We start from the raw sequence: 11685 nt of genomic DNA, 5'->3' as shown, positions 1-11685 counted from the left end.
TCTTGTATTCTTCTCCTCACATTTGAAAACTTAAGCAATGATTTAAGCCCTTAGCTCCATGCAAACACATTACATGCGACATAAAACAATATAACCATTTCTTATCATCATTAATTTGGTAATCATGATTATTTAACATTAATATCTATTAAATCTTAAAAATACTTTAAAATTATTACTAATATTAACAGTAATTTGAAAATAAATTGATTTGCTTAATATTATTAACAACTTATTATCCTAATTAATATTTATCAAATTAAAATTTTATAAATAGTCACATTAACTGTTTTGAATATAATATAAATAATAAACTTAGTGACAGAATATATAATTTATATCTCTGACCGAATATGAAACAATTTTTATTTCTTAAAAAAAAGAGTCTCCAGTGAGAACAGAAACCATTAATTAATTAATCAAAAATTTGTAGGATCTTGAACATGATTTTATTCCATTTTATATGGATCCCAACCACGATATGATTTTTTTCTTTTTGGTGGTTAATCCATCCTTAACATGATTAGTATCAAGAAACTATCATTTTCCCCTAAATCAAATCATTTTTGTATAGTTGTCCCATTAACCTATGTACTACACATAATTTTTTTTTTTTTTTAAAAAGGCTGGTTCGTGTGGAAAATCCCATGCCTGATCTAATTATGTCATTGGTATAAAAACAGTAAACGTCATTACCTTATATCAGCATTTCACCGTCATATTCCCACCGTATTTTCGACACTTTCGACCTACGTTTATCTTTAACGCAAATACTTGTGCTATATACTAATAGGGGATTGACTCCTTCACCATTTTAAGTGTTGTTTATCGGGCAGTTAATACGGTCCTTAGCAATTGTTGGTATTATTTCGGGATTCAAGTTTTGTCTCCCAATTTCATGAAGAGCTCCAAGAATTTACGGAGTGGGAACGCCTTAGTTGGTGGAGAGAGTACGTACCTAAAGGACTTGTAGATATTTAACCGATGAAGTTGCGCACGATATATATCAAACCACCAATCAAGGTATAACTAGTCTTTTCAAGGAGACTTCTCCCAAAAGAATCGACCCCACTCAACAACCAGCAATATTTCTTGGGATATATTGGACTCATTTTTTTACCCGAACATATAAAAACACTTCATGAGTTGACAACTTAATGATTTTTCATAGTATAATAATCGTATTTTATAAAAATTAAAGAAATTAATTCTGTTGATGGTAGATAAAGATAGTTAATATCGTATCAATAGATGTACCATTTTTCTACTAATATCGATATTTAACGAACTGATTTATTTCCATGCATCATTTTAGACTTATCACTACTCTTTTAAATATGTATATATATAATACTAACCAATTGTATAAAAGATGCTACACATAATATATATATATATATATATCCTACATGTAAAATTGCTACACTTAATAAAAGGTGAAGATGAAAAAAAAAAATTAAGGGTAAAAATTAAATTATAAATTAAATTAGTATATTAAATAAATTTATTTTTATGTAGAAAAAAATCATTTTTGGGATCTAAAGAAATAAATCTTTTTGTATTGGCCACTGGTGAAATCTATTAATGTGCATTGATCTTGGCTATATCGATCTAAATTTATGATGAAATAAAATTTAAACTTTTATTATTTCACTTTACCACCAATAAATTTATGATGAAATATTGATTTCTAAATCAGTAATTTAATATTTTAATTAATTAATATCTCCATTATCATAAGATAAGAGAATAAAATTTTGACAAATGAAAGGATTAATTTTTTTTATAAAATTTATAATTAAATCGATTGATAAAGAAAAAGAAAGAAAGTTATAAACACCGTAGCCGTCAACTACTTTTTATCTTTTATCAAAGTTATTGCATATTTTATGCATAAATAGAAAAGTGTGATGCTGAAATGGCCTATTTTGGGTGGTTAAATAAAATTTCAGATTAATAATTAGCCCAATAAATCTATACGACTATTATTTTAGAAAAAAAAATGAGAGGATTGATGATGTAATAGATATGACGTATGCCATTATTGATTATACCTTTAAAAGTTGGCCACACCCTCGTTGGTGAGACAAACTGTCGTGAAATTCATTGTTGAAATGAAACAGCAGAAATCTTAGGTCTTGTTGTTGATTTCCCGGTCTGGTGGGCAGTGCGTTAGGTTTCACATGTCCAATACTCTTGGTTCCTTATATTATTAAACTCAACCCCCCAACATTTCTATTATTCTTAGCTTTGAGATTGGAAGGAGTTTTTGGATTATGGGAGAAGTAGTAGTACCCATTGAAGACAATTCGAAGCATGTGCTTCCACTTTATCTACCCCCTAGGCCCGTTCCTTTCCAAATTATCACCATTAAGGACACGTCTGGAGCTGCGGCTGGAGTTTCTCCGCCACCACAGGGTGTGGTCAACCTTAGTGATCTTGAATCTTGGCTGCCTCTAACCGAGTCCAGAAATGGCAGCACTTTCTCTTCTATTTTACATCTGCTTTGTTCAGGGATTGGGTTTCAGGTCCTTTTCCTCCCTGTTGCTTTTGCAAGTCTTGGATGGTGAGTTTTTGCAACTCATTTTGTTATTACTTTTTATCCCACTCTCTTCAAATCACCACTCTCAAACAATCCAACAAAAAACATGGTCCTAGTCTGTCTTGTTTTGCTCAACTCAAATATGGCAATATTTGTTGATCACAAAGCTGACCTGTTTCCAAAATTTCCGAGTTTCAGTGTGGGGTCTTTAGGGGGGACCATCTAAAGAAGAAAGAGTCTCTTTTCCATGTTCTAAATACTAATTAATACAATAACTTAATCTCCAAAGACCCAAAAGAATTGTTGAAAGAAAGAAAATTGTCGTTCTGTTTGAACCTAGACTTCAGATAATTCCAGCTTTATTTCCAACAACCATTGTTGGTATGGCCCATTTTTTCTTCTTTTGTCTTCCATTTTGAACCCCCCCAAAAAAAAAGTTGGAAAAAAAACTTGGAAGCTAAGGTTTTCTTTTTCTTTGTTTTTCATGTGCTATTGCTTAAATTTTTTCATACAATTTTGAATTTGTGTAGGGCATGGGGGATCATATGTTTGTCCATAGCATACATGTGGCAACTCTACACCACATGGCTTCTAGTAAATCTTCATGAACCTGTTCCTGGAATCCGTTGCAGCAGATTCGTCCGCATGTCAATTCTTGCCTTTGGTTAGTAGTTCATTAAAATAATACCTCCCCCACTTCCCAAGTGAAAGGTCCTTCAACTTTCACCAATCTTGATTGTGCTCCCCAAATGGACTAAAAACTTTCCTAATTTGATCCCATTGCAGGCCCAAAGCTTGGGAAGTTGCTGGCAATCTTCCCAGTAATGTATCTATCAGGAGGCTCTTGTGTTATGCTTATTATCACAGCAGGAAGTTCCATGGAACAACTTTTCAACATCATATGTGAAGAAGGAACCATGTGTAGATCCATGTCCCTGAGTGGTACACAGTGGTTCCTCATATTTACTTGCATAGCCCTTATCATTGCTCAATTATTCCCCAATTTAAATTCAATAGCCCGAGTTTCTCTAACCGGTGCCATAACTTCCATTGGGTACTGTACTATGATATGGGTTCTATCCATCAGCAAAGGCAGGCCAAATAATGTCTCTTACGGCATAACAGTTGCTGACAGAACTGGTATGACTGGATTTGGTAACGTCTTGAATGCCATTGGCATCATTATGCTTGCATTCAGAGGTCACAATCTTATTCTTGAGATTCAGGTGAATAATCTTAACCGCTATGAACTCTTTTACTTCAGTTCATCACATGTGGAAACTAATTATATTTAATTGTTGAGTGAAGGGGACATTGCCATCAGATTCAAAGCACCCATCACGGAAATCTATGTGGAGAGGAGTAATGGTATCGTACGTGATAATAGCAATGTGTTTATTTCCACTTGCAATTGTTGGATTTTGGGCTTATGGAAACAAGGTAGGCAACATTGCGATTTAATAATATACTTCATTGGTTAACATTATTGACAGTAATTCCATTTCTTCCAGATACCTGAAGAAGGGATTCTAACTGCATTTACAAAATTTCATGGACAAGACACTTCAAAGTATGTAATAGGCCTGATCTACATATGGTTAACTATAAGTTGCATAACCTCATACCAAATCTATGCCATGCCTTCTTTCGACAACTTAGAGTTTATTTACGCCAGCAGTAAAAAAAGGCGATGCCCAGGGTGGGTTCGTGCCGGTATACGCCTTTTCTTCGGAGGGGTCACGTTCTTCATAGCAGTGGCTTTTCCCTTCTTGGGAAAATTGGCACCTTTAATTGGAGGAATGGCAGCTGTGCCTTTGACGTTTGTATATCCATGTTTCATGTGGATTTCAATCAGAAAACCACGACCAAAGGGTGCAATGTGGAGTCTCAACTTGGGAGTGGGTTCTATTGGCATTATACTCAGCCTTTTGCTAATAGTTGCTGCTGTATGGAAATTAGATGACAAAGGCCTGAATGCCAACTTCTTCAGGCCTTAATGATAGATATACATGTCATGTGGATATTTATAAACTTTAAATCAGGCCTAATCTAATTCTTTTTGGCCAATTAATCATTGTTTGTGTGCATGATAATTGAAATCTAAGAAATTAACTAGTTTGTAAATCGGATTTACTTTCGTTTCATTAACATAAATTTGTAGCCTCATGTTCCTTTAATGCAGTGGCAATCCTAAAAAGACAGTTGAAATTTCTTTCCTTTTTTAAACTAACATAATTCAATGTGTTCGTAAGCTAAAAAACAATATATTCCAAGAATTAATTGAAAAATAATCATAAACTAACATAATTCAATGTGTTCGTAAGCTAAAAAACAATATATTCCAAGAATTAATTGAAAAATAATCATGAAATCAAAATAATTATGAGAAAGAAAGATTCGTTTGGTTTCTAAATAGAATTTTTTTATTTTTTTTTAGAAATTAAATCTTTTTTCAGAACTAAAATAAATTTTACATTTATATGATTCAACCTTGTGATTTGATATTTAAAAATATTGAAAAAATAGGTTTTTTTTTACGATGATTTGAACCAATGGCAATCCATCAAAATTAAAAATATATATTTTCAAAAATTTTAATTTTGCAAAAATAATTAAATTTTTTTTTACGATGATTTGGTACCAATGGCAATCCATCAAAATTAAAAATATATTTTTTCAAAAATTTTAATTTTGAAAATAACTTCAACCAATTTTGTTCTTAATGTATTTCATTTTCAAAAACACAAAAGCAAAAATATTTGTCTGATTTTTTAGTTTCCTACACTTTCGACCACACCAGTAAGTGATGAAGACAGTGCGATACGGACCAAAATCAGGAGGGTGGACAAGACGAATCCCAAGGACCAAGTTAGAAATAAATCTGAAGGAGAGAGAAGAATAAGGCCCCCCCAATTCTTCTCCTGGAAGCAATTTAGTTGCTGAGCTTCATACACTATACATTCAGTAAGGTCAAAATATGTACACGTAATCGCCATTATTGAACATGAAAAACATGTATAGGTCCAGAACGCCCACTTTGACTAACCCAAAAATCTCCATATCCACGCTGCTTCAAAAAAAGTCACACTGACACATTAACCACTATTCCCACCATGCCAAAGGCAAGTGTTCATCACTTATTTTTCTCATATCCACTTTTTCTTTTCTTTTGCAAAATGGCTTTTTCTTTAAGTCTTTGGTTTAAGCCGGGAGACGCGTGTACCAGGGGTGACTGAATTTTGTGGCCAGTGATAGGTGAAATGCCTCAAGGGAATTACACTTTGAATGTATGGGAAAGACGGTCCAAATCTCAATCATTATAGATATTACCATTTCTCACCTAAAATTAGCAAACTCCAACACTCATAATCATAGTGCTATTATTATGATTCTTGTTCATGAAAATAGAGGCAAATTAATTAACATGCCCGTAATAATATATGTGTGAGAAAGCAAAAGGCGACCAGAGAAATAGCCAGAAACTCTAGATGCTGTTGGTTAAACTCTAGATTTCTCTCATTCTATATGTATAAATACCCCCCTCTAGTTCAATAATATTCAAGCTAAAGTTTCTGGTTCATTCTTTTCTTTCTATGTGAGTTCCTTTCACTATGTATTCTTTCACATATATAAATATATATATACATCGTTTAGGAAAAAGGTAGAAGAACAGAAACAATCTTCGTAGTCTTTACTAGGTTGGGATTAAAGCTTAGCAATAAAACTTGATAATGAATTAGGAACAGCTCAGTATAAACCTTTTTCTACTTTATTTTATCAAAAGTCAAAAGCTTGCAATTTCTTACATTGATGATTATCACTAGTAGAATTTGTTGTATCATTGACATATGCATAATCGTATCTCATTTGGATTTCTTTCATCAACAAGCCCTGGCCAGATGTTCCGAATTTGTTGCCTTGATTTAACTATTCAAAAAAATCATAATGGTTGATTGAATATACATTTTGACAGGAGAATGTTTATCCATCTAAAATGATTTAATTAAATTAATGATAATTCAAAAAATTAATCTAGATTATTCATACAAAAGTAGAGATTAATAGTGTTAGATTCTAATATTTGTCGATATCCGACTTTTTTTTACTGGTTTGGATAACATTCGAATTCAAATATTATAATTACCATCCACAACATATTCGGAAAGGATATGAATATCGACCTTTAGATATTTATTATCTATCTGAACCTACTTTATTTTTGTAGATAATAAATGTGGACTTGAATAATAGATATCCAGATTCTTCGTGAATATTAGTTTGGATATTCCAATTCATTATTTGTTTTACTTTTTAAAAAAAATTATTTATAAAATATTTTTATACTTATTTGCATTGCATTGTGTTTTTAAACTCTAAAAAGTGTTCCTAAAAATTTAGAGTTGCATGTGGGAAAGATTGTCAATTCCATCACGCTTAATATCCTTTAATTTAGTTAGAAATCTCACATTGCAATATGTAGAAAGATCAAAGTAGCAGACAAAGATTTAGGTAAAAATAACTAAAGTTTATCCACCATATACGCAAGAAAACCTATGCTAGATACAACGTACATTAAATGAACAGCAATAAACCAGCAAAAAAGGAGAAACAGGTGAACAAATTTAACAAAAAAAATCCTCAGACAACGTCCATATATTCAGAGTTTGACCATCTACCTCAAATTGAAGCTCCTAAAATTCTTGGTAAATGAAGAATTTCAAAAAGCAAAAAATATGATAACTCAGCTTGGTCATGTAAGAAAGGAGAGGAGCAGTCACTCATAAATACACGAATCTGTCAAATTAAGGGCCTTCCCAAGCTTGTTTCCTCTCAGGGTGACAGAACATCGGATTCGTCCATAAAACTTTGTCTTTACCAGTCTGCCCAGAATGTAGGCCCTTGACCTCATCACAAATGTCAAGTTAAGAGGTACTGCTATGGTGTTCAGGTGCTCCCTAGAGGCTACAAGAACTGGTATCCCACCATATAGCGGAACTTGAGACCCTTTCACAATCGTCACCACTTTCCGCTGACTCTTTCTTGATTGAGTAAATTTCTTCATCTGTATCATACATTAATGACAAACATCAAACCATTTTCACAATATTATGTTAATGAATCAGCAAGCACATATTGTCATATCTCTTTGTCGATACAATGGTTGGGGATGATGACCAAAACCAAAACTGGTAGGATAAAAGCCCAATTCAGTAGCCGAAACCAAAAGCCAGCCATTATTTGAATGAAGCCTGACAGGTGATAAACATTAAGGCCCCAGTTTAAAAACTATGGAACATTCCAGGGTGAAGTGTGAACTATGTTTTGTTCCAATGTCTGAAAGCCAGCTAAGCAGAGCAAAGATATTTGTGTCCTGTTTCAAAGGCACACTCAAAGCAAAAGGCCATGTTCACAACTAAACTTGAACAAACGAATAACATTTTGGTTTCTATGTGGGGACCCATAGAGATTATGTTAGGTTCAGTCTTTGCAGCCTTTTTAAGGCACTCGAATAAAGACATATAATAGTATTCAAAGCCCTCTGCTGGAGTTTCCCACTTCTCTAGGTTGCCAACTGCTAACCCAAAAAAGTCTTTTTGACCCAAAACTGCCCCCTTTCCCAATGGTCTAACCACAGCTAAGCTATCATTTTTAACTATTGATTGAAATCATAACAAATAAGGAAGGATTAGAAGAAAAATGGGTCCTTTTCTATTTACCTGTCCAGAGGCAATTTTGAGCTGGAAATAGTGAAGCTCCCAAGGGGTAGAAGTGACATGGACGGCAAAGAATGTAGCTGGATTTCTGTATGAGATCTTGACCGTTGAATTTAGCGAAAACATATCTGTTGGCAACCCTGATTGATCGTTTCCTGCCTGATAATGGAAGTTCTCAAACACTATGTGCTGCCCACAAACCAACACACACAGATTAGAGAATGTTTTATTGGTGGTGATTTGATTAAATTAATTAAAAGTTTATAGCAAAACATGGCTCAATTTACGGGATAAAGCTATTACATTGGCGTTCCATTCCATATTCCTAAGCCTCCCTAGATATCTGTACATGCCCCTATTTCCATGAGAAAACTCGTTAACTGAGTCACTGAGTTGACTCATGTAGTGCGGGTTTATAATTTCATCAACCAATGGAAAGTTAATTCCTTTTTAACTTTTCCTAGGAACTTTCAATGCTATAAGTGCCGAGTGCCAACTGATGTTTTGCTAAAAAGATATTGCTTTACACATTTAAAGTAAAAACACATATAATCACCGCGTTTACTCAGTCAAATAAAAGAACAATCGGGTGACAACTGAGTCAACTCAAAAAAAGAATCAATTTTGCAAAGTAGAAATCTAACCTTAACGAGGATTTTAGGCTTGTAACTCCTGCTAGCACCCCACAAGATCAAGGAGAAGACAGTAAACAGCACGAAAAACAAGAAAACAAGGCAAAGATAAAGCCTGATTTTATTAGCCTTACTCCCATCACGACCTTCCATTTCATCATCATCGTCGTCGTCGTCATCATCGCCACGGCCAAGCTGCACATGCTTCCAAGCAGAAAGACTCCTGGGATTCTTAAGAGAAGCCGAGAACCTAGACGTAGATGACTCTCTGGAATGGTGAATGGGGGAACAATGGTAATAATGGTGGGTTGGTGAAGCCGTGGGGCTTGACCCATACGACATCTTCTCAACGTCATGGTTAGAAGGGCTCTGAACATAGTATACAGGCCTTCGAGGCGACCTTGGCGGCCATGACGCATCGATACTCGTCCCTTCTGAATCCGTTTTTGCATGCATTTTTTTGTTCTTAGATTTAAAAAAAAAAAACAACAACAACAAAGCTATGGTTTTTTTCAAGTGACAGACAAGGAATGTTAGAAGATGAAGAAGAAGAAGAAGGGGAAGGTGCGTTGTTTATTGTGTCAAAGGGAGGGTCTTTAGCTTTTTGGAGTTTCTAAGGTTTTAGAGTATCACGAGACACGGAAATTGTTCCATTTTTGTCTGATGGTTCCCATGTCTGTGTTCTTCTTCTTGGAATAAAAATGGGAGAGATAAAATAATGGCAGGCTGGGCTTACTGTGGGGGCCTGGCCCACGTGAACATAAATCAACGGCCATTATTTAATCATCATTTCACTCACTAATCAAATCAGAAGGACCGTTACTTATCTTCCTCTAGGGTATGGACTGTCTAGCTAATTTATATTTTAAAAAGTAACTGCTTGTAATTGATTACATCAATCCTCCACTTTACTGAAACACGAATACAATAGTGAATAGGTCTGGAATTCAATTTACCAATAAACATTAGTTTGTTTCTTTAATTACAGCTCAAATAATCAACATAATTAGCGTAATTGTAATTCGAGCTCAAAAATCAGACATGGACAATCAACACCATTTATTATTAAACCATAACATGAAGTTTGCCTCCTATTAAAAAAATTGTCTATTTCTATTTCATTGACCTTTTAAAGTCAAATTCTGCCTTTTCTTAAGAAATAAATTTATGTATATTGAGTATTGACCAATAAGCAAATTACAGAAAATAATAATGTAGAATTTTTCCAACTTCAGATTTTTTAAATATGCTAGCTGTATATTGATCAAGTAATGAATATAAATGTTAAAAATAAAATAAAATATTAACAAATATCAAATTTATAAAATAGAGCAAGCAATAAGCAAATGTAAATTATAAAATTTGAGTTGGTAGTGCCAAATTTTGTTGTGCTTTGAATCAGGCGTGAAATATTATATTATTACCAATAAATGAATAAATGAGGATATTGATTAATTGCATTTATTTATAATAGTTGGTTTAGTTATTAACTGAACCGAATTAATATTAATCGAATTAATTGAATTATATAATCATTTAATCGTTTATCGAATCGAAATTTTTTCAAAAAGAGTTAATCAAACCGAAATATTTTGATTAATTCGGTTAATTAATTGAATTAACCGAAATTTATATATTTTATGTTTTGGTTAAAACAAATATAAAACATATAAAAAGTACATTTATAGTGTTCATTTGTTTTGAAAATTAACTGGGATTTTAAGTCTTTAAACTATCTATAATTAAAAACACTATATTAGTTTGGTTAATTCAATTAATTACTTAATTTCAAACTGATTTAACCGATAAATAAAATTTTAAAAAATTATTAACCGACTTCCGACTAAATTAAATTCAACCACTAACCGATTAATTAAATTAAATGATGAATTAATTCAACACCCATAACTTACAAGACGGAAGAGTAAAACAGTCAAACCCAAAAAGCCAGGCAGATTAAGGGAAAAGAAAACATGGGGCTTAAATAAAGAATCATTAAAAAGTAAGAAACATAAGCCCATTGTTGGAGTTTGAAATTGAACTTAGTTGGGGGTTGGGTGACTTAAACCTACATGCATTAACACATACATAAGACTTGTCGTTAGCCGCTGTTCGCCCATGGCCCATGGAATTTCGTATTCTGTCGCCTAGGGTTGACAAAATAATAACAATAAATAGAAGCCCCACAATCTATTCTAAGATAAAAGTACCATAAAACCCCTATATTATATTTTAGATTACATTTTAGTCTTTTTACTTAAAAAATGAATAATTAACCTCTTTAGATTAGATAAGTGAGCAAAAATTTCCCTTTGTTAAATTTTAGTGTTAATATATGAGATATGATGACAAATTTAGTCCTCAATCTTTACATATTTATTCAATTTAACTCATACTCTTTTATTAGAAATAAATTAATAAAAATTAAACTAATAAAGCTAAAGGATAAAAAAAGTCCTAATATTTTTTTAAAAAATACAACTAAGCACTTTTCAAATTTAAAAATTATTTTAAAAATCATAAAAAATTATAAACAAAAATTATAAAAATTTTGTCTTATTAAAAAATAACAATATCGACCTATTAAAATCTAATGGTTATATGATTTTAAAAAAATTTGACCTCTATTCTTTTATTTGGTCATTGTTATTTTTTTTAATAAAAGATTATAGTTTTAAATTTTTTATAAATTTTTTTTATAATTTTATGATTTTTTATAAATTTTTAAATATATTAAAAGGATTTAATTGATTTTTAAAAAAAATTATTACTAAGGCCTTTTTGACCCTTTAGCCTT

The 11685-nt window shown here is 32.3% G+C and overlaps 2 protein-coding genes across 2 annotated transcripts; one reads left to right on the top strand and one right to left on the bottom strand.

Moving 5' to 3' along the window:
* The first annotated feature begins 2088 nt into the window (after positions 1 to 2088).
* Positions 2089 to 4654, top strand: LOC107918706 (lysine histidine transporter-like 7). Its single transcript, XM_016848290.2, has 5 exons — positions 2089 to 2566; positions 3073 to 3206; positions 3329 to 3768; positions 3851 to 3982; positions 4054 to 4654. Exons 1-5 carry the CDS (start codon positions 2277 to 2279, stop codon positions 4537 to 4539), a joined length of 1482 nt encoding a protein of 493 aa, XP_016703779.2. The 5' UTR covers positions 2089 to 2276; the 3' UTR covers positions 4540 to 4654.
* Positions 4655 to 7046: 2392 nt separating this feature from the next.
* LOC107920769 (uncharacterized) lies at positions 7047 to 9714 on the bottom strand. Its single transcript, XM_016850615.2, has 3 exons — positions 8901 to 9714; positions 8260 to 8445; positions 7047 to 7604 (listed from the first exon to the last, which is right to left on the bottom strand). The coding sequence occupies exons 1-3, from the start codon at positions 9342 to 9344 to the stop codon at positions 7317 to 7319; spliced, it is 918 nt and encodes a 305-aa protein (XP_016706104.1). The 5' UTR covers positions 9345 to 9714; the 3' UTR covers positions 7047 to 7316.
* Positions 9715 to 11685: the final 1971 nt, after the last annotated feature.

This window comes from Gossypium hirsutum, chromosome A01, assembly GCF_007990345.1.
Source record: "Gossypium hirsutum isolate 1008001.06 chromosome A01, Gossypium_hirsutum_v2.1, whole genome shotgun sequence".
Taxonomy (NCBI): Eukaryota; Viridiplantae; Streptophyta; class Magnoliopsida; order Malvales; family Malvaceae; genus Gossypium; species Gossypium hirsutum.
Note: the sequence above shows the minus strand (reverse complement) of the source record. Positions and strands in the feature narration are given on the sequence as shown.

Coding starts and splice junctions, on each gene's coding strand:
- LOC107918706 (XM_016848290.2), top strand. CDS start 2,277: ATGGGAGAAGTAGTAGTACCCATTGAAGACAATTCGAAGCATGTGCTT. Junction 3,769..3,850: donor ATCTTATTCTTGAGATTCAG/GTGAATAATCTT, acceptor TGTTGAGTGAAG/GGGACATTGCCATCAGATTC. Junction 3,983..4,053: donor TTTGGGCTTATGGAAACAAG/GTAGGCAACATT, acceptor CATTTCTTCCAG/ATACCTGAAGAAGGGATTCT.
- LOC107920769 (XM_016850615.2), bottom strand. CDS start 9,344: ATGCATGCAAAAACGGATTCAGAAGGGACGAGTATCGATGCGTCATGG. Junction 8,446..8,900: donor AGCCTAAAATCCTCGTTAAG/GTTAGATTTCTA, acceptor GTTTGTGGGCAG/CACATAGTGTTTGAGAACTT. Junction 7,605..8,259: donor TCAAAATTGCCTCTGGACAG/GTAAATAGAAAA, acceptor TGTATGATACAG/ATGAAGAAATTTACTCAATC.